Source organism: Urocampus carinirostris, chromosome 15 (genome assembly GCF_059441175.1).
Source record: "Urocampus carinirostris isolate Australia breed hairy pipefish chromosome 15, RoL_Ucar_1.0, whole genome shotgun sequence".
NCBI classification, from domain to species: domain Eukaryota; kingdom Metazoa; phylum Chordata; class Actinopteri; order Syngnathiformes; family Syngnathidae; genus Urocampus; species Urocampus carinirostris.
The window spans coordinates 7,580,316-7,598,953 of NC_142363.1; the positions used below are offsets into that span (position 1 = coordinate 7,580,316).

At 39.5% G+C, this 18,638-nt stretch overlaps 1 protein-coding gene across 1 annotated transcript in view; it reads left to right on the forward strand.

Moving 5' to 3' along the window:
* Positions 1 to 15,782, forward strand: part of bltp1 (bridge-like lipid transfer protein family member 1) — a 124,890-nt gene extending 109,108 nt beyond the window's left edge. Inside the window, exons 81-92 of the mRNA XM_088353945.1 lie at positions 35 to 277; positions 1,466 to 1,619; positions 2,704 to 2,861; positions 3,527 to 3,716; positions 3,816 to 4,033; positions 6,903 to 7,154; positions 7,224 to 7,427; positions 8,444 to 8,638; positions 10,223 to 10,357; positions 12,002 to 12,170; positions 13,457 to 13,704; positions 15,298 to 15,782. Coding sequence (XP_088210071.1) covers positions 35 to 277; positions 1,466 to 1,619; positions 2,704 to 2,861; positions 3,527 to 3,716; positions 3,816 to 4,033; positions 6,903 to 7,154; positions 7,224 to 7,427; positions 8,444 to 8,638; positions 10,223 to 10,357; positions 12,002 to 12,170; positions 13,457 to 13,673 — 2,135 coding nt within the window. The 3' untranslated portion in view covers positions 13,674 to 13,704; positions 15,298 to 15,782. The remainder of the gene's footprint in view (positions 1 to 34; positions 278 to 1,465; positions 1,620 to 2,703; positions 2,862 to 3,526; positions 3,717 to 3,815; positions 4,034 to 6,902; positions 7,155 to 7,223; positions 7,428 to 8,443; positions 8,639 to 10,222; positions 10,358 to 12,001; positions 12,171 to 13,456; positions 13,705 to 15,297) is intronic.
* The last annotated feature ends 2,856 nt before the right edge of the window (positions 15,783 to 18,638 follow it).

Below are 18,638 nucleotides of genomic sequence, written 5' to 3' on the forward strand. Positions count from 1 at the left end.
GAACATTCACTGACATTCGCATTTTTTCATTCAGCCTCTGGGCCTGCCACCCCTGACTCATCCGAAAACATGACTCATCATCTGTCTCCTGAGTCCAGCCGTAAAGCCTACTGGAGGACCTGGGATGGCAGCACCAGCACACACATGCCTCAGTCCCCCAACGTTTTTTCCGAGAACAGTGCAGGAAGCAATATGTCTCCAAGTGGCCTTGGCCACCTTAAGTCCCCCGCACCTGGACGAACCAGAAGTGTTTCGGATTCATCCGCACCAAGAAGAGGTGATATTACACACTGGAACTTAAAAACATTTTGACAACCTTATCTGAACAATACAATAATTTTGTCTGGTTACAGTTGGGGCTCCCGCTTGTTCTTATGTACTGTATTATCCGTGCTATAGGGTGCACCGTGTTATATGGCACACCTCTTAAAAAAAATCTATTTTGTCATATATTTTTCATACATAAGGCACACTGGACTAAAAGGCGCATGACATTGAGACTACAGTAAGAGTTTCCTTGTGTGCGGGTATATGCATTAATATGGACACTAACTTATATCGTGAAACTATGTATATAATTGGGATTAAGACCACAGTGACAGTGAGAGCGTTGACACATTACACCAGGGGTACATATAACATATGAAAAGGCATTCAAGTTTATGTCCTCACATTATTTCTACTCATGGTGCCTCCATATTAATTTGCATAGTGCATTCTGATTGATTAGTTTCTCAAATTCTCCGTCAATAAGCTCTCTGTTTAATATGTATGCAAACGTAAAAGAGCTTGAATAGCATGTTGTCGAAAGGCTTGCGTTTTATTTTTTAGTGATTAAGCGGTGAGACTTCAGGATGCACTTATCAAAATAATGTGACAACGAGATAAAGTCTTGTGATTTGTTGATGATCATTTGCACCACTAGTGTTCTAGCGGTTACACATCGGCACTGCCACAACATAGGTTCAATTCCTGTTGCAAACAATGTTTTGCAATTTAGGTCAGCAATGTTTATCAATTTGATTAATCATTGCTCAATTATGATATTACTGTAAAACCTTGTATGTTAACGCATACCAATAACCACTGTATAAATTTCTAATTTTATCCAATGTATAAGGAACCGGTCATAAGACGCACTTTTCACATTTTTGGCCAAATTAGGTTTTTCAGGTGCCCCTTATAGTGCTGAAAATCCGATAATCATAGATTTGTAAACATCATTGTGTATTCTTTCCAGAAAATCAACAAATAAAATCAGCATTTAACCAACACAATAACATATTAAAGCAATACAGCATTGTAGTGGAACAAAGGTTTGGAAAATATGAAATCAAATGATGTGTGATAGTAGTAAAATGTAAGTCTGAAACATAATCCAGCAAAGTGAAGAAATCTGATTATGGCAATATGAACATCATTTGATCCTCCTTTATTGCTACTGTTTATTGGATGTTATTTTCAGATTCAGTGACAAAAACATCCACGCCCTCGTTTGGTAAAAACGGCAAAGCAGCGGGCCAACAGGGTGCGCCATGGGAGACCCTGGTTGTGTTTGCAATCAACTTGAAACAGCTCACGGTCCAAATGAACATGAGCAACGTCATGGGAAACAACACGTAAGCTTTTGCTAATCAGTTGGATGGATGAATTGATGGATTATACAAACAAAATCGAGTGGTATCTCTTTATTCAAGGACTTTTACACACAATAATTTCAATATACAAGGTTTTTTTTATTGGTCTGGGACGCTCAAAACTGCAAAGGTGGTGTAGTGGGCGGCACTATAGACGTCAACACCCTAGAAAGATGGTCTGTAGGTACACAAAAACGTTCACTTTAGGGTTTTTTCCTCCAGTTTGTTAGGAAATACAGTGGTACGTCTTCATACAAGCACCTCTACACATCTGAAATTCTATAAATGAGTTTCTTTTTTTTAAACAAAAATCTGGCTTGCTTTACATAGGAAAATCCGGTTCGTAAGCAGTCCCTGAGGCTACACCGAAAGACTGCTCACCGATTGTGACCGCTCACTGCCATCAGCTCGGTCCAGTTTGCACATGTGCCTCCCGCCATAGGGCACCAGATTCTGGGCCCTTGGTTCTAGTTGTAGAGCATCAGTACTCCACAGCAAGTTCGTTTTGATTGCATCTCTTTATTCTAGTCATAGCATTTATATAATCTTAGCCATGAGTTCCAGAAAATGAAATAGTTAGGTGTCTGAGAAAAAAAGAGAATGATGACAATAGAACCTTAGCAAGAAATTATTGAAAAACAGGAGCGAATGGTGTTAGTGTGAGTGACCAAACCGATGATTACATTTGAAAAGCAGCTATTGCTTCCCATAGCCACGGAAACATTTATAGAGCTCAAGGGGAGGTTATATTCCTGTTTCAAAAAAACTGAAGAGAAGTTGGTATCTACAAGGGAGATTAGAAAGGCGCTCAACGTATTACTTCTCAACTCAGACAATGTTGAAAAGGAGCTGAAATATATTGCATTCAAATACTGTTCACAGGTACACATCCTACTACCAAATAGCAAAGCTCTTCCGTGATCAAACAGACTTTTGTTAAAGGCCTTCTTACCATTACTACTGACCTTTTTCCTTTCCACTATTTTGCGTTTTCCTCAATCATAAAGTCATTTATGTTTCATAGAGAGCATTTGTGCATTATTTAAAAGCATTGTTTTACCTGCAGCTGGACGACCAGTGGTTTGAAGAGCCAAGGCCGCCTGTCTGTGGGTAGCAACCGTGACCGAGAAATCAGCATGTCTGTTGGCCTGGGACGCTCTAAACTCGACTCCAAGGGAGGTGTGGTGGGCGGCAACATAGACGTCAACACTCTAGAGATGGTCTGTAAGTAAACAAAAGCATGGACTGCAGTTTTATTTCTTCCAGCTTGTACGACTTCATACAAGTACCTCTACACACGTGAATTTCTATACACAAGTTGTTTTGGACCTTGCTTTACAAAAGAAAATTCAGTCCACGAGTAGTCCCCGAGGCCACAACTAGAGACCGTTTAACGCTCGTGACTGCTCACCACCATCAGCTCGGTCCAGTTTTTGTGCATGAACCTTCTGCCATCAGGCCCCTGATTCCGCGCCCCTGGTTATACCTGTAGAGTACCTGCATACCGCAGCAAGATTGTTTTGATCAAATTTTCGGAGTGACAACTAGTCATACGACAGCTCTCTTTAATGGAACATTTTGAAGGGGAGGCAGAAACAATTCTCCTTGGATGTTTTATTTTGGTCTTTTTTCCAAAACTCGTGTTGAAAGTCAAAATTGAAAACTGAAAAAGGCAAAATAGAAATGTGCTTTTAAAATATTGTATGTGTTCACATTCATTTAAAGTTACAGTAATTTTACATGTACAATAATTACTTATGTATCATCAAAAGTTGGGCAGAGTCACTCCTCTCAAAGGATATTTGTTGCCATTGGGTCTATCAGGATTAATTTGTCTGGAAGTAAATGACTTAACTAAATGTAATTTAATATGGTATGACTTTTTTTAGCACACATCTCTGAGCACCCAAACCAGCAACCAAGCCATAAAATCCAGATAACCATGGGCTCTACAGAGGCGCGTGTTGATTACATGGGCTCCAGCATCTTAATGGGTGTGTTCAGCAATGCTGATTTGCAGCTCCAAGATGAGTGGAAAGTCAACCTTTGCACAGTTGATTCCAGCATATCTGAGAAAAGGTATGACTTTTCATCGGATGAATGCAAATAACTACAACAAGTGCTAGACATTTCATTACATACGGCGGAGCGGTAACAACCCCCCTCTCTTTCCTCCAGTGAAATCTTTGTCCACGGGGACTTGCAATGGGACATTTTCCAGGTGATCATTTCACGCTCCACAACACCGGACTTAATCAAGATCGGCATGAAGCTACAGGAGTTTTTCACCCAGCAATTCGACACCAGCAAAAGGGCCCTTTCCACATGGGGCCCTGGCCCCTACTTGCCTCCAAAAACCCCAGTCATCAACACGGACAAAGGAGCAGCAGAGCTGTGTGAGTACAGGTCTTGAAAGGTTGAACTATGCTTCTAACATTAAGATTATTTTGTTTTTAATCTTAGACACCTGCAAAGAAAATAGCAGTTTGTTATTTTGACTATTATGCACTGATTACATCATTGTCATTATCGACCAATAATATTGCTGTTTAGGGTGGAAATGCTTTTTGTAACCTAGGAGATCCAATAAAAATAAATTGCAAAGGGTAGTGCTTTTAGAATACGTAGGAATTTCTAATCTTCGCCTGTTCCTCTTGCATGTTCAAAATTCATCGATGTCTTCTATCTTTATTTTGAGGTTCTACTGAACATAACATAGATGCATCCCATTTCTGATGTTAACAAATCTGAATAGATTCCTCAACATCCTTTGTTTGATTATTAAAATTTGTCAAATAGCATAAAAATGGACGCACATAATAAGGCGAAACGAATAAGCAAGATTCTGTTTCAACCACAGGGTTCGTACGGGGGCTTGAAATCCTTGCAAATGCTTGAATTTCAATGTCGTGCTTTCAATGTCAGAAACATGCATGAATTTTGGGTGAAGTGCTTGAAAATCCTTGAAATAGTTGCCAATGCCATGTTTCTTGGCAGTCTCATTTAATGGACGCGGACACGCCTGCTCTGGTGGCTTGTCATTACAGTGTTTTCACTTGAAGCTTCAACGCCCCCTACTGGTCGCACCCAAGAGGACTGCTCTATTCAGAAAAACAGCTCTTTTGGCTCGGCTCACTGAGAAGAGCCATCTTTTTTCGGCTCCTCAGATTTATTTTATTTTTTTTCTGATACATTAGCCTTAACTACTGATGTAGCCATTTGGTCTTAAATTATATTTACCTTATTTTCAGGACTATATGTCGCTCCGGAGTATAAGTCGCACCAGCCAGGAAATACATAATTAAGATGTAAAAACCACATATAAGTCGCACCTGGAGTATAAGTCGCATTTTGCGGGGAAATTTATTTGATAAAACCAAACACCACAAACATACATGTTATCCTGAAAGGCTATTTAAAATAAAGACAATAACAGGCTGAATAAGTCAAGTCATTTTTATTTGTATAGCCCTTAATCACAAAGAGTCTCAAAGGGCTTCACAGGTTATTACACAGACTATTTTTTTCAGACTATTATTACACCAACCCCCGATCTGGAACCAACATGAGGGCAAGGAAAAACCCGAAAACCTCAACATGAGGAAAATGAAGAAACCTTGAGAAGGGACCGCACATGTGGCATCCCCCTTTCAGGATTACCAGACAGCAAAGGATGTTGCAATCATAAATAATACAGAGATATTGTCCAAGAAAAGTATAGGTTATTCATATGTTATAGAGTGGAAGTGTGTTTTAAGCTTAAATTAAAACATTTCCACTGAGGTTGCAGAATGGATCTCAGGGGGAAGAGCATTCCACAGCACCGGTGCTCGGATGGAGAACGCTCTCGAACCATCGGAACACTTCTTGGCTCTTGGGATCACCAGAAGACCGGCACTCTCATAGGGGAAAATCAGATCTGAAAGATATGAGGGAGCAAGTCCATGTATGATTGGGTATAATACTAAGAGAACCTTGAAATCACATCTTAGGCTAACAGGGAGCCAATGCAGGTTAGCCAAAATCGGCGTGATGTGATCAGACTTTATTGTCCTAGTTAATAGCCTCGCTGCAGCATTTTGTACCAGCTGAAGACTCTTGATTCTGGACTTCGGGAGACCGGAGAGTAGTGCATTACAGTAATTGAGACGGGAGGTAACAAACGTGTGAATTATAATCTCCGCATCCGACTGAGGCAGTATAGGACGAATTTTAGCAATGTTGCAAAGATGGAAGAAAGCGGTTCTAGTAATTCCGTGCAGTATACAAATGTTCCATGATACACATGGGTGTTAATTTCTGTAACGAAGTAACATATTATTATTATTCAGACAACTTTTGCACAAATAATATACTTACCAAACTATCATTTTCAGTCCGAATCACTAAATCAAATCAAATGAAAATGTTCATCTTCGGTGTTACTGTCACAGTTAACAATTCGCCACTTCCGCTTTCTGGTTCCACTTTGCTTAGGTCAGACTCATTGTCACCTTCGCTTTCTGCTTTCCGGCTGCATAGTTGTTTGCATCTTGTAATCTGCAGAATATTTTCTTTACGGTGCCGTTTTTCTTCAGTTGTTTTTATAAATCACCAATGTCGTGTTGACAAATGTCGCCCCATTCTATTTTGACCAATTTAGACACCGATTGTCTGAAAATCCTGCCATAAATATAAATTAAAATAAGCAAAACGAAAAGCAAAAGATCAGCAGTTTTTAAGATTGAAAGATTAAATGCACTTTGCTTCGGAGCAATAAAAATTTAAATGAGTCCAAATTTTGATATTTCTCTCTCTCTTTTTTATACATATAATACTTTTTCTTTTTTGTCTTCCATATTGAACTCAACACCTATTGAGCGCTCTCCATGTTTGTAAACAAGTGTGACAAATTGAAGCTGCTCGTGCATTATTGAAGTAGAGTGGCAGAATTAATGTCAGTTTATAGCAGCCCATTGACACAAAAAATATTGTCGACCATAAATAAGAACTGCTCAAAAAAGCACAAGTACAGGTATGTGCTAGAAGCAATATAGTGACTTGACTTAAGTCATCAAAGTCAACAACAAAAAAACGTTCATTTGATCACTGGATTTCTTCCTTTGAATGTACTAGGAAAAATGAATGAATGAAAAATAAAAGTGCTTGAATTTGGCCATTAAAAAGGTGTACAAAACCTGAATATTAAAAACACTAAAACTTATCACACAGTTATTAAAGAATGCATGTGTTAATTTAACCACCTCCTACCTCTTTGTCATCCAGACATGGATGCAGCACATCACCGTCACTGGCCCGGGGTGCTGAAGGTCATCGCGGGTTGCCACATTTCGCTCTTCCAGATGCCTCTGCCTGAAGACGCTGTGCAGCTTGGTGGCTCTATGAGCCTCCATGGCAATCACATGACCCTGGCCTGCTTCCACGGGCCCAATTTCCGCTCCAAGTCCTGGGCTCTTTTCCACCTGGAGGAACCCAATATCGCTTTCTGGACAGAGGCCCAGAAAATACTGGAAGATGGTGAGAGGAAGCTTAGATGTCTTTCCCTTCTTTTTCTTCCCACGATCTATAACCAAATTTCCAAAACAGGTTCCAAGGATGACTCCACATACATTGTGCAGACTCTAGACTTCCATCTGGGTCATAACACAATGGTGACCAAACCATGCGGTGCCCTCGAGAGTCCAATGGCCACTATTACCAAGATTACCCGGCGTCGGCATGAAAACCCTCCGCATGGGGTCGCCACAGTCAAGGAGTGGTTTAACTATGTCACTGCCATGAGGAACGAAGGTGACTCCATTTTTTTCTCATATTATCATCACAATTAACTAACCGCTCTATAAAACGGTCTTTTCTGAAGCAGACTACTGTATTTTAGCACTATGAGACACACCCTAAAAATAACCTTTTGTCATATATTTTTAACACATTTGGTACATCAGACTCTAAGCCGCATGAAAATTAGACTACGGTAAGAGCTTCTGGATACATATTATGCATTGGATTATTATCTGCTTATAACTGAATTTGAAGATAACCTGAGTAATACCAGTGAAAGCGCATCAGAGATTATCTCATCATGACACTATTTTTACTCCTAGTTTCACAACACTGATTTGCATAGTTAATTCTTCATCCGTGCACAAAGTAAAACAAAGTCTTTCAACGAAATGCTATACAACCTATGTTATGTACGCTTACACATTTAACCGAGAGGTTATTGATGCACAGGTGAAGAAATGGAGGGACTGTTTAACGTATATGAATGCACCAAGCAAATCTTGACCAATCAATGTTTAAGAATGGGGGAAATGAAGTATCTCAACCAAATACGATATATTGATATATTTATATTCAGATTTTAATATATGTCCTTAGCCTTTAATTGTCCTAACATGATCGGTTTTGAACATAGGTTTTTGCTGAATAATTGATCGTAATATTTACCTCTTACACTTATGATGATTTGGTTATTGTTTCATCAAAACGAAATACTAATCTCCGAAAATGGATATCAGGGCTCTTTGACAGTAAGTTACACAATCGGTTCATTAGCAGATAACAAGTTCATACGGAGTTGACTGTTTTTTTAAACGAAATAAGTCTTCCTTGCATCCGAGATTTCACGGACATCACAGTCCTTTAAGCTTCAGATTAACAGCGATGACACTCTCCTCCCTGAAGGAGCATCCGTATGGAATTTGTGCATTAAACTTGCATTGTCTAGCGGGCCACAACTAGCCCTTGAGCTTTATTTTTGAGGCTTGTGCTTTAAGCTTCACTATCTCTTTTGTCGTTCACTTCAGAGTTGAACTTGCTTCGGAATGTGGAATCCAACAATCCAGAAAGCGGCGCTACCGCCAAGAGCTCCAGTCTGCTGAGCAGTTTTCGCAGCAACTCCAGCTACAACCACGAGACAGAGACCATATTTGCACTACCCAGAATGCAACTGGACTTTAAGTCCATCCATGTCCAAGATCCTGATGAGCCTTTGTTGTCAGGTGAGCTGCAAACAATAGGTTATAGCAAAATGTACAGATTTGAGAAAAAAATATTTAATTAAATACAATAAAACTCGTTCTTAAAGGTGTGGTGCGTAGTTTGAGGTGTCCTTGAAATGCTTAAAATTCAATATTTTCTTGAGAGCCTTTTTTCCAGCCACCGAGTGCATTAAACTTGAGGAAAGGAGGATAGTTGGGGGGGACAGGGGTTCTAGTAGATGGAATTTTTGCGCATTTTTGAAGCTTTCTTTGTAGGATGAAAATGGTGAAAGTAAAAAAGGACTGTTTCAAACACAGTCCAAATGCCAATCCAAACCCCCCAAAAAGATGAAAAAAATAGTTTATTCGAGCGCGTCGAAGAGATTTATTTTTGTGGATGTGCCACAGAAGCAGCTTTCTTGCCAGAGGCTGCAATTATAATTTCAGCCAGAAGATGGCAGCAGCAAGTGAAAAATTTTGAACTTATGGACACCACCTTGAAGTAGCACTTTCTTGTTTTATTGGCAGGCAGTAATTGAAATAATCAGTAGATTAAAAAAGAAGAAGAATTTAGGAAACCTTTATTCAATCTTTCAATGTCCAACCGCTCATCCTGCTCCTCATCTGATGGGTTATTTTATTTTTAATATTGAACACTTGCAAAGGAGATCACATAGGATGCCAGTTTATTTTTGTCGATTATTGCACACTTTTGTTTTGACTATTACGCAATGTCCCAGTATGGTAGTTAGCGCCCCCTTTTCCATTGACACCTTTTCCATGATCAGGGTCTGTTCATGCTAGTTTTTAGTTTTTTTATGCACAAAGCGAAAAGTTACATTAAAGTTGCGTCTTCCTCGACACATATATTCAACTTGTCTACCTCTTACCATGACCACTCGGGCGGCCTGCTGGCCGTTAGAGAAAAATGCATAAATTGTCCGCATCGGGGCATAAGCATGGTTGAAAGCTTGGGGGAAAAATCATGGTTTATAGACTGGATTTTACGGTATTTAAATTCCGTTTCATCCAATTTAGACACAGATCCAATGAAAGCCACACAAAAGATATGAATTAAAAAATGTAAAACAAAAAGCAAAATATCAGCAGTCTTGAATGAGGGAATGCACTCTGCTTTTGAGCAATCAGTATCATTAAAATAAGCCCAAATTTGGCTCATTTTTCTCCTCTCTAGACATAAAGTACTTTCTTTCATTTTGTGTCGTCCGCATTAAATTCAATTATTACCCGGCACCTATAGAGCCCTTTCCATGTTTTTAATCAAATGTGATGTAGCCAACCTGCACAAGCATTGTGGAGGCAGAATTCATGTCAGTTTATAGCAGCCCATTGACTCAAAAAATAGTAGATCATAAATAGAAACAGCTCAAAATATTTTAAAAAAGGATATGCGAATAGTAAGATATTTCAGCCATCAAAGTCAACAACAAACAACGTTCATTAGATCGCCACTGTATTTCTCCCTGTGAAGGTACTGGGAAAATCTAAAAAGATAGCCTTGAAAGTGCTTGATTTAGGCCATTAAAAGGTGTAGGAACCTTGTTTGTCTCTACCAGTTTAATGGTATTTATCTTGTTTCCCCAGATTCCAAAAGCAAACCAAAGGTTGAGTGCAGCGTGGTAACGGAATTTACTGACCACATCTGCGTGACCATGGATGCTGAGCTCATCATGTTTTTGCACGACATGGTGTCCGCCTACCTGAAAGAAAAAGAGAAAGGTTTGTCCTCTTTTTTGTCTCCATGTGCACAGTACCCAAGGGACATCAACAAAATTGCCACACTATTAGCCATACCAATTTCTAAGACGCAGCCGCAAAGCAGTTTATTTTTTGATTATTTTCTTATACATATAAGGCGCACTGGACTATTAGGCGCATGAAACCAAAACTACTACAGGGGCTAGGGTTACACAAAAAGTAAGTGAGTAATTGCACATTGATCGGTCGGAATATATTACTGATCACCATTGCATAACATTGGATGCAACAGAAATTGAACTTAGATCACGGCATTAAGTTCGTCGGATCCTATCCACTAGATCCCTAGGGACAAAAGACTACATATGAAAAAGCATTAGGTCAGGGGTGTCCAAACTTTGCAGAATGCGGGCCGGATTTGGTAAGTAATTGAGTCGTCCTGAAGGATATAACTAAATGTATGTGGTCGCATGTATTTGACAACGGTTTTCACTTACAATGCGTAGTTGGAGTTGAGAAAAGGTGAAACAATATTTTCTCTGCTCTAAGATATCTGGTACTGTCACTCAAATTACTGTGATAATTAAATGAGACCCAGTCCATGTATCGCTCTGTTGCGGTATCGCAAGTGGGCAATGTCCTCACGACTGGGTAGAAAGCGGCTAATAGTCTGGGCTGTGTTGATTTCTCTCTGTATGGCTTTTCCGTCCCCTGCCCTGTTCCCAGCATACCACAACATGACACCATATGCTAGAATGCTTTCCACTGTGGCTTAGTAGGACCTCAGCAACTTCTGTTCCAGGTTGTCTTTTGAGCACACTCTCAGGAAATGGAGTTGCTGTTGTGACCCTAGTTCAAAAAAACTACGTACCGAGTTTATGATTTTAGACCCTAAATACACAAAGGTGGCGATCCAAGACTATGTTAGACAAAATACACAAGAAAGCGGCCATGTCACTTGTGTCATGGTGACACAACAAACTATTTTGTTCAACAGCAAGGCCCGACAGCTTTCACTGGTTTATCCCTCCTGCATCATACAGGTGCCCTGCCCATCCCTTAGTACGCGTCCACAACACCTCTCCACTCATTCCTATCACCAACAAAAGCTATAGCTTCCACTAGATTTAGACCTCTTTCCTGCAGTGCACTCATAACACCATCCATCCACGTCAATCGCGGCCTTCCTCTTGGTCTCCTTTTTTTTTTTTTGACAAAAAAATTGTAAATAAAAAACAATTTTAGCTTTTTACACACTGAACAGATTGAAAGTCCAACAACAAAACAAAATCCCCGAAAATGAAAAATAATAGAATAAAAGTTTTGAATATTACCTCTTCAGTGCTATTGACACAAAAAGGTCACAGATAGGAACAGCTCAAAATAGCACAAAATATATGCTAGCAGAAAAATATGGACTTCATTTTAGTCATCAAAGTTTAAAATGTTTTTTGATGAATGCTGAGTATCTTCATTTGAAGATACTGGAAAAAAATGAAAAAATGTGCCTTGAAATGTGGTTGAAAAGTGCTTAAATTTGGCCGTTAAAAAAACTGCCTCTGATATATACTATCGGCTGCTGAATAATAATTGTGGTGGTACAAGTTAGCTTCAGGCCCAGTCAAGCGTGCGAAATAACACTCGTGATGGTGAATTTTTCCTCAGCCCTTTTCGCCCCACGGATGTTTTCGGCTCGGCCAGGCCAGAAGAGCCCGACGGCCGCTCACGACGACGGCAGCTCGGCAGATAAAGAGCGAGAGGACGGCATCAACTACACCACCGTGGACTGGAGAGAGTTCATGTGCAACACCTGGCACTTGGAGCCCACTCTGAGGTGAGATGTTGTCTATCGTCTACACCAAGAGCGGGGGAAAAACGACCCGGGGGCCGGCCAGCCAAACAAAGGCGGTCATAATCTAATGACAATATATATGATGGTAAATACATTTCTACTAATTAAACTGTGTTTTTGGTGCCAATTTTGTTTCCAGTGTCCATTTGTGTGTGTACAACACAAATACAAGTACAGAAATAGTATGAACTACTACAAAATCACTCCAAAACAATATCAACTTTAGTCTTTAAATACAGGGACCTATTAGATAAATTTGCTTGTCATTCTGAAAAGAGAAGAATACTCTAGAAATACTACTATAGTTATATCATACAAAGTACTACTACATAAAAATACTACAAAAACACAGCTACAGTTATACTACAAATAGTATTATGGAAATAATTCTATGGAATTACTATAGAAAATACCACTACAGTATTACTATGATGCAAAAATAATACTACAGAAATATTTCAAACAATCAATAATACAACTACAGAAATACTACCCCATAAACACCACAACAGAAATACTTTTAAATATAAGTACAGTAATTTTACAAAAATACTACAAAAATCAACTATGGAAATATTACAGAAATACAACAAAATGTAACTTGCCTTAAGCTGTAGGAATCCTGCAGTACTTTAAATCCAAGCAAATAAGAGTGCACACAATTCCGTTGTTACGGTGAGGGTTGTAGTACACTCTTGTCCAGCAGAGGACGCCAAGACAGTTTTTGTAAAAAAGTTATCTCACTTTCTTTTTTTAATACATTTTTTTTAATTGAACATTGCGTCATCACAAACAAAATTGCTATGAAAGATTCAACTTGGACTGTTTCATTATGAAACAAAGTGCTGAAGTACAGAGAAAAAAAATCGGAAAAGTAAGTAAAGAAAATAACGAAAAGGAAAAATAATGATAATGACAACTCTACTCAAGGGGCAGATTCTTGCGCATATTATATATATCATTTTCATTGTGAAAATGTTTATTATATTAAAAAATTTAACATTAAAGAAACTAATTTGTTGACAAAAATTCGAAATGTGGGTTAACAGTTTTGATACATTTTTTGTAAATAAAAAATGTATACACTTAAAACGTATTGATCTCTGTTTTCTATCAAAAGTCCAAACATACTCAGATAAGGTGGTAGGAATAGGGTATTGACTATTTTTCTCCACAACACATTGTATTTTGATGAACCGAGGGGAGCGGAGAGCTATGCTAAGTCAATCAATACGATCCCTAACCTAAACTGTGTGCGCCGTCTCCAGGCTCATCTCCTGGACGGGCCGCAAGATCGACCCAGTGGGCGTAGACTACATCTTACAGAAGCTGGGCTTCCACCACGCCAGGACGACCATTCCCAAATGGCTGCAACGAGGCGTGATGGACCCCCTGGACAAGGTGCTGTCGGTCCTCATCAAAAAACTGGGCACGGCTCTCCAAGATGAGAGGGACAAGAAAAACCGAGACAAAGAGGATCACTAGTGCCGCATTCAACGCCAACACTGGATCAGAGGTAAAATCAGGCTTTGCGCTTCAGTTATTGCTGGTTCATTCCTTTGCGGGTGAAAATAAAATGTTTAAGTAATTTAACGGATGTTTCCCACCTCTGAGAAACGTTTTGAGCAGCCAAGATTTAAGCTGATTGGCCAGCACCCCTTTAACTTCTCTAATGCCAATTGGCCAATTCAAATCACACCTGCTCTGTGTTCCCTCCGCATCTCGCTAAGAAGAGTATTTGTCCCACACCTTTCGCCATGCCATCTACATCAGGGGTATAAAATTTAATTGACTTGAGGGCCGGTGGAGCTAGGGTCTAGGTGAGGTTAAGACGCATTGGGTTTTCCACAAGAAAACTTCTGATTAAAAAAAATACTGCTCTCAAATATAATTTCTTTTTAAATACTCCACAAAATAAGGCCTAAAATAATTATAGGAAATAATGTGAAAGTAAATTAATCAGTTATTATTTAGCCATAATTTGCGTGGGCTGCACTTACATCAAAGGGACAGTGTGTATTATTTCCCCACTAGATGCTGCTTTGTTGTGCCGTGCAACCAAAAACGAGTGCTAAAGAGAAGACAAACTAAAAAGACTTAAAGTGACCAACCCACTCTTTTTTTCCAAGCCTTTTGAAAAGCGAGGAAAAAAAAGAAAAATGAAAAGAAAATTATGAATACAAATATAGAAAAAGAAGAAAAAAGGTTTTTTTTTGTTTTTAGAGGTTCCTGTAGCAGCTTGATGGCGGACAATAATGTCAGCTCTATCTAAGTGGGGTTCATGTTAAGTAAAAGAAATTCAAATTACTCTCCTTTTAGTATTAAAAACCTGGACGCGTATTTAATAGTTTATGTATTTTTGCTTATTTTTAAAATTAGTATTTGTTTTTACAATGAATTATATTTTTCCCACCAGGACACGCTTAAAAATACTCACTGTCATTTTAGACATTCATATTAAGGCTGGGGCCTCAAACAATCACCCCATGGCCTGCAATTGGCCCTCGGGCCATTAGTCTGAGACCCCTGGCCCGAACGGGGCATTTGACAAACCTTTTGTTCTCTCTCTCTCTCTCTCTCGCCTCTCTCTCTCTCTCTCTCTCGCCTCTCTCTCGCCTCTCTCTCTCCCTCTCTCTCTCTCTCTCTCTCTCTCTCTCGCCTCTCTCTCTCTCTCTCTCTCTCTCTCGCCTCTCTCTCTCTCTCTCTCTCTCTCTCTCTCTCTCTCGCGCCTCTCGCGCGCCTCTCTCTCTCTCTCACCTTCTCTCACTGTCTCTCAGCTTCTCTCTGTCGTTCAGGCTTTAATAAAAGTATGCCAAAAAAAAAATTAAATCAATTTAAAATACGTACTGCACAGCACTGTGAGAGAGGCAGAGAGACAAAGAAGAACAATGACCGTTGGATAATACAAATAAAATAGGCAGCAAGAGAGAAACCCTGCTCTGACCCACATGTAATGATTGACATTTTAGGGCCTAAAATGTCAATCATTTAGGCCCTATTTTAGGCCCTATCAGGCACGGAATTCAGGTCGGACTTGGACTTAACATCTTACCTATGCACTGGATGTCAATATTTATTTATTTGTTTTTTTTTTCTTCTTCGTTTTCAGTCATCAATGCGGATCCAATTCCAGAACAGAGCGGCATTGAGTAGAGCTTATTTTAGTTTGCTTCCGATCCTGCTTTTTTTTCCACGATGTAAATGACCTGACTTGAACCTTTTTTTGAAGGCTTTCCAGTATTTAATGAGAAATAATTTCTTTAAACATTGCCTTTTCTTTGTTTCCCATGGAACACATGGTAAATAATGCTTTACTGTATGCATTTTGTTGTAGTTAATAGTTTAATGGTTTGTTTATTTTCTCCCCCGATGAGAACAAACTGAGCACTGGGTGATTCGGGCATAATGATCTTTTGTCAGGAATCTGTTTTTTGATTGTTTTTATTCTAATTTATGGGTACGTGAAATGAAAATTGTGTGACATGAATTAGCTTGATTGGTCAAGCTTTTTTTTCCTTTTTAGTCGGTGTATAAAGTTACTTTTCTTAAATGTCTTGATTTCCTAACTTAATTAAACAATGACACTGGATTTTATATCGAGTTTCTGTGTTTTATTGTTGTGAGGCTCTCGTGATCATTTTATTCAGTCATTGATATCGAAGGGAGAGTGTAGTATGGGGAAATGGTTAGCACGTGTGCGGCACAGTTCTGAGGTCATAAGATCGAATCTCCTGTGTGGAGTTTGCATCTTCTCCGTGCTTGCGTGGGTTTCCTCCGGGCACTCCAGTTTCCTCCCACATTCCAAAAACATGCATATCAGGTTAATTGGCCGGTCCAAATTGTCCCTAGGTGTGAATGAGCGAGCAAATTGTCTGTCTGTGTGTGCCCTGCGATTGGCTGGCAACCAGTTCAGGGTGTCCCCTGCCCACTGCCCAAAATAGCTTGGATGGGCTCCAGCACCCCCGGGACCCTACTGAGGATAAGTGGTGCAGACGATGGATGGCATCATGTCATAAACATGATGCCAAGTATTTTTTATTTTTTTCCCACTAAATTTAGGAAATTGCAGTTTTTGTGTGACCAACCCACTCTTCCATGAGCAGGGTCAAAATTACCTCACCCCAAGCATTTCCTATGAAATTTTCCATAACTCTATGTAACTTAGACTCCAGCACTCCCAGGACCCTCCTGAGGATAAGCCGTGCAGATAATGGATAGATGGAGTGTAGTATTTGACCCAAAAAAAAACCCCGAATGCTACAAAGCAAAAGCTGGTGGGTGGAAAGTTTAGGGCTGGGGTCAGTAACCCAACATGCTGAAAGAGCCATATATAAGCCTTATAATGAATGCAATTATCAAAATAAAAGTAGAACGCTGCACGTCCTGTGGTTAATGATGCACCACGTAACACTGTTGTAGGATATCACCTCGAGGTTTACTTTGTTACTATAGCAATGAATTATGGTATTTTTAATATGTTTGATAAAATTAAAGCTATCCAATTCTTATGTCATTTTTATTTTGAGGATTCGAAAAAACATCAACGAACGTGCGTAATGTGCCCATTAACTGGAGAAAAATAAAAATGATGCATCCAATTCATAAAAATGATGTGTAGAAATGAAATGAAATGATCTGCATTTATATAGGAAGACGTCCCAAAGCGCTTTACAATGTGCTTCACATTTACCCATTCTCACACACACTCACACACCAACTGCGGCCGTGCAGCCATGCTAGGCGCCAACCTGCTTATTGGGGGCATTAGGGGTTCAGTGTCTTACCCAAGGACATTTCGACATGTAACACGGACGAGCCAGGATTCGAACTGCGATCTCTTGGTCCCAAGACGAGCGCTATACCTCCTGAGCTACTGCCAAAATACGCAATTGTTACCTTAAAAAAACTTTACTTTCCAAGTAAAATGTTCAGTGAAAGCTAGCTAAAACAAATGCATATTTTTTGCTCATTCACTGTATTAAAACCCTTAAATTGGAATATAGCTGTTTATATTTCCTGTAAAATTAATCCATAAAAAGATGAATAAATACATTTGCTCAATACATGAATACATGCTCATCCTATTTTCTATTTTTAAAAATAGTTATCAATTCTTGAATATATTTTTCTTGTCCATGAAGACCTAGGAACTGGAATTTATTGGAATTTCTAATATATAGGGATCAGAATTTTCCGCGGATCCGCGGATTTCCGCTGTTTTTGAACCCCAAAGGTCATTCCCGTAAATCGTCTAAATTCGATGAGAAAATATTTTGGGGGGGTGAGGTACGTGACTGTTTCATCACCCCAAGTTAGCAGTTAGAGATCGCGAGAAAAATCGGCAAAAAGAAGCGCAGCGCATTAGATCTATAACACACAACAAATAGATCGACTCCTACCATTGGTCAATAGGTTCGCTGATAACCAATCAGCGGAGCTTTTGTTCAGAGCATTGGCTTTCTCAAACATGGCGCTCCTTCCGGTCTTTTCAAACGGTGAAATGAGTGTTTGAAAAAGTAAATATGAAAATACTAAGAAAAGAAGACGAGGCTTTTGTCTCCGAGATTGATAAAGGAATCAAGAATAAATTTAAGTGGTCATAGCTGGAGAAGACTGTCACAGACTGACATGTATTTTCTTTAAGCATGTTCAGTTTGTGCATTCTATTTTCAAATTAATGATGAATGGTTATTAATGTATATATGTTCATATATATTGTTGATTAGTAGCTAAATACAAGGTCCATCTTCATCATCAAAACACAACAACAATGGTGATGGTTGTAACATTGTAATCCCCCAATTGTTTTAAACATCTTAAAACTGAAAAAAATACATGGTTTCTGTTTTGTTGGATTTAATTCATTCTAGTGCAATTTTCACATAGCAAATAAGATAAATGCCGTTGGCTTCGGGTGGGTTTGCCCCCCTGAGCCCCCCACCGGGCTCCGCCCTGGACCTGGCCGGGGCCTGCGGCCCCTGGACCCTGGCTATTTCAGCTGAAAATGAAAATCTCCATTCTGATCCCTGAATATAACAACTAATCATGTTATTACAATGTCATTAACATGTTATTACCAGGTTTATTGTTACAAAATAGGATTGAATAGACTTATTCAACAAATGAAAAAAATATTATACTACAAAATCACAGTGACCCAGATCTGGTGTGTTATTTTCAGAACAGGTCGGCAGGCACCTCAACTGTCCTTAGGGGGCACGACATTGGAGACCCTTAGTATAGAGTCAAGTCAAGTTATTTTTACCTGTATTGCCCTTAATCACAGACACTGTGGATGGGTTGTTAGCGCGCGAAGGTGCAGGGTTTGATACCAACGGCGGCAGCCTCCCCGTGCAGAGTTTGCATGCTCTTCCCGTGCCTATGTGGGTTTCCACCAACATTCCAAAAACATGAATGTCGGGTTAAGTGGAAGGTCCAAATTGTCCCTAG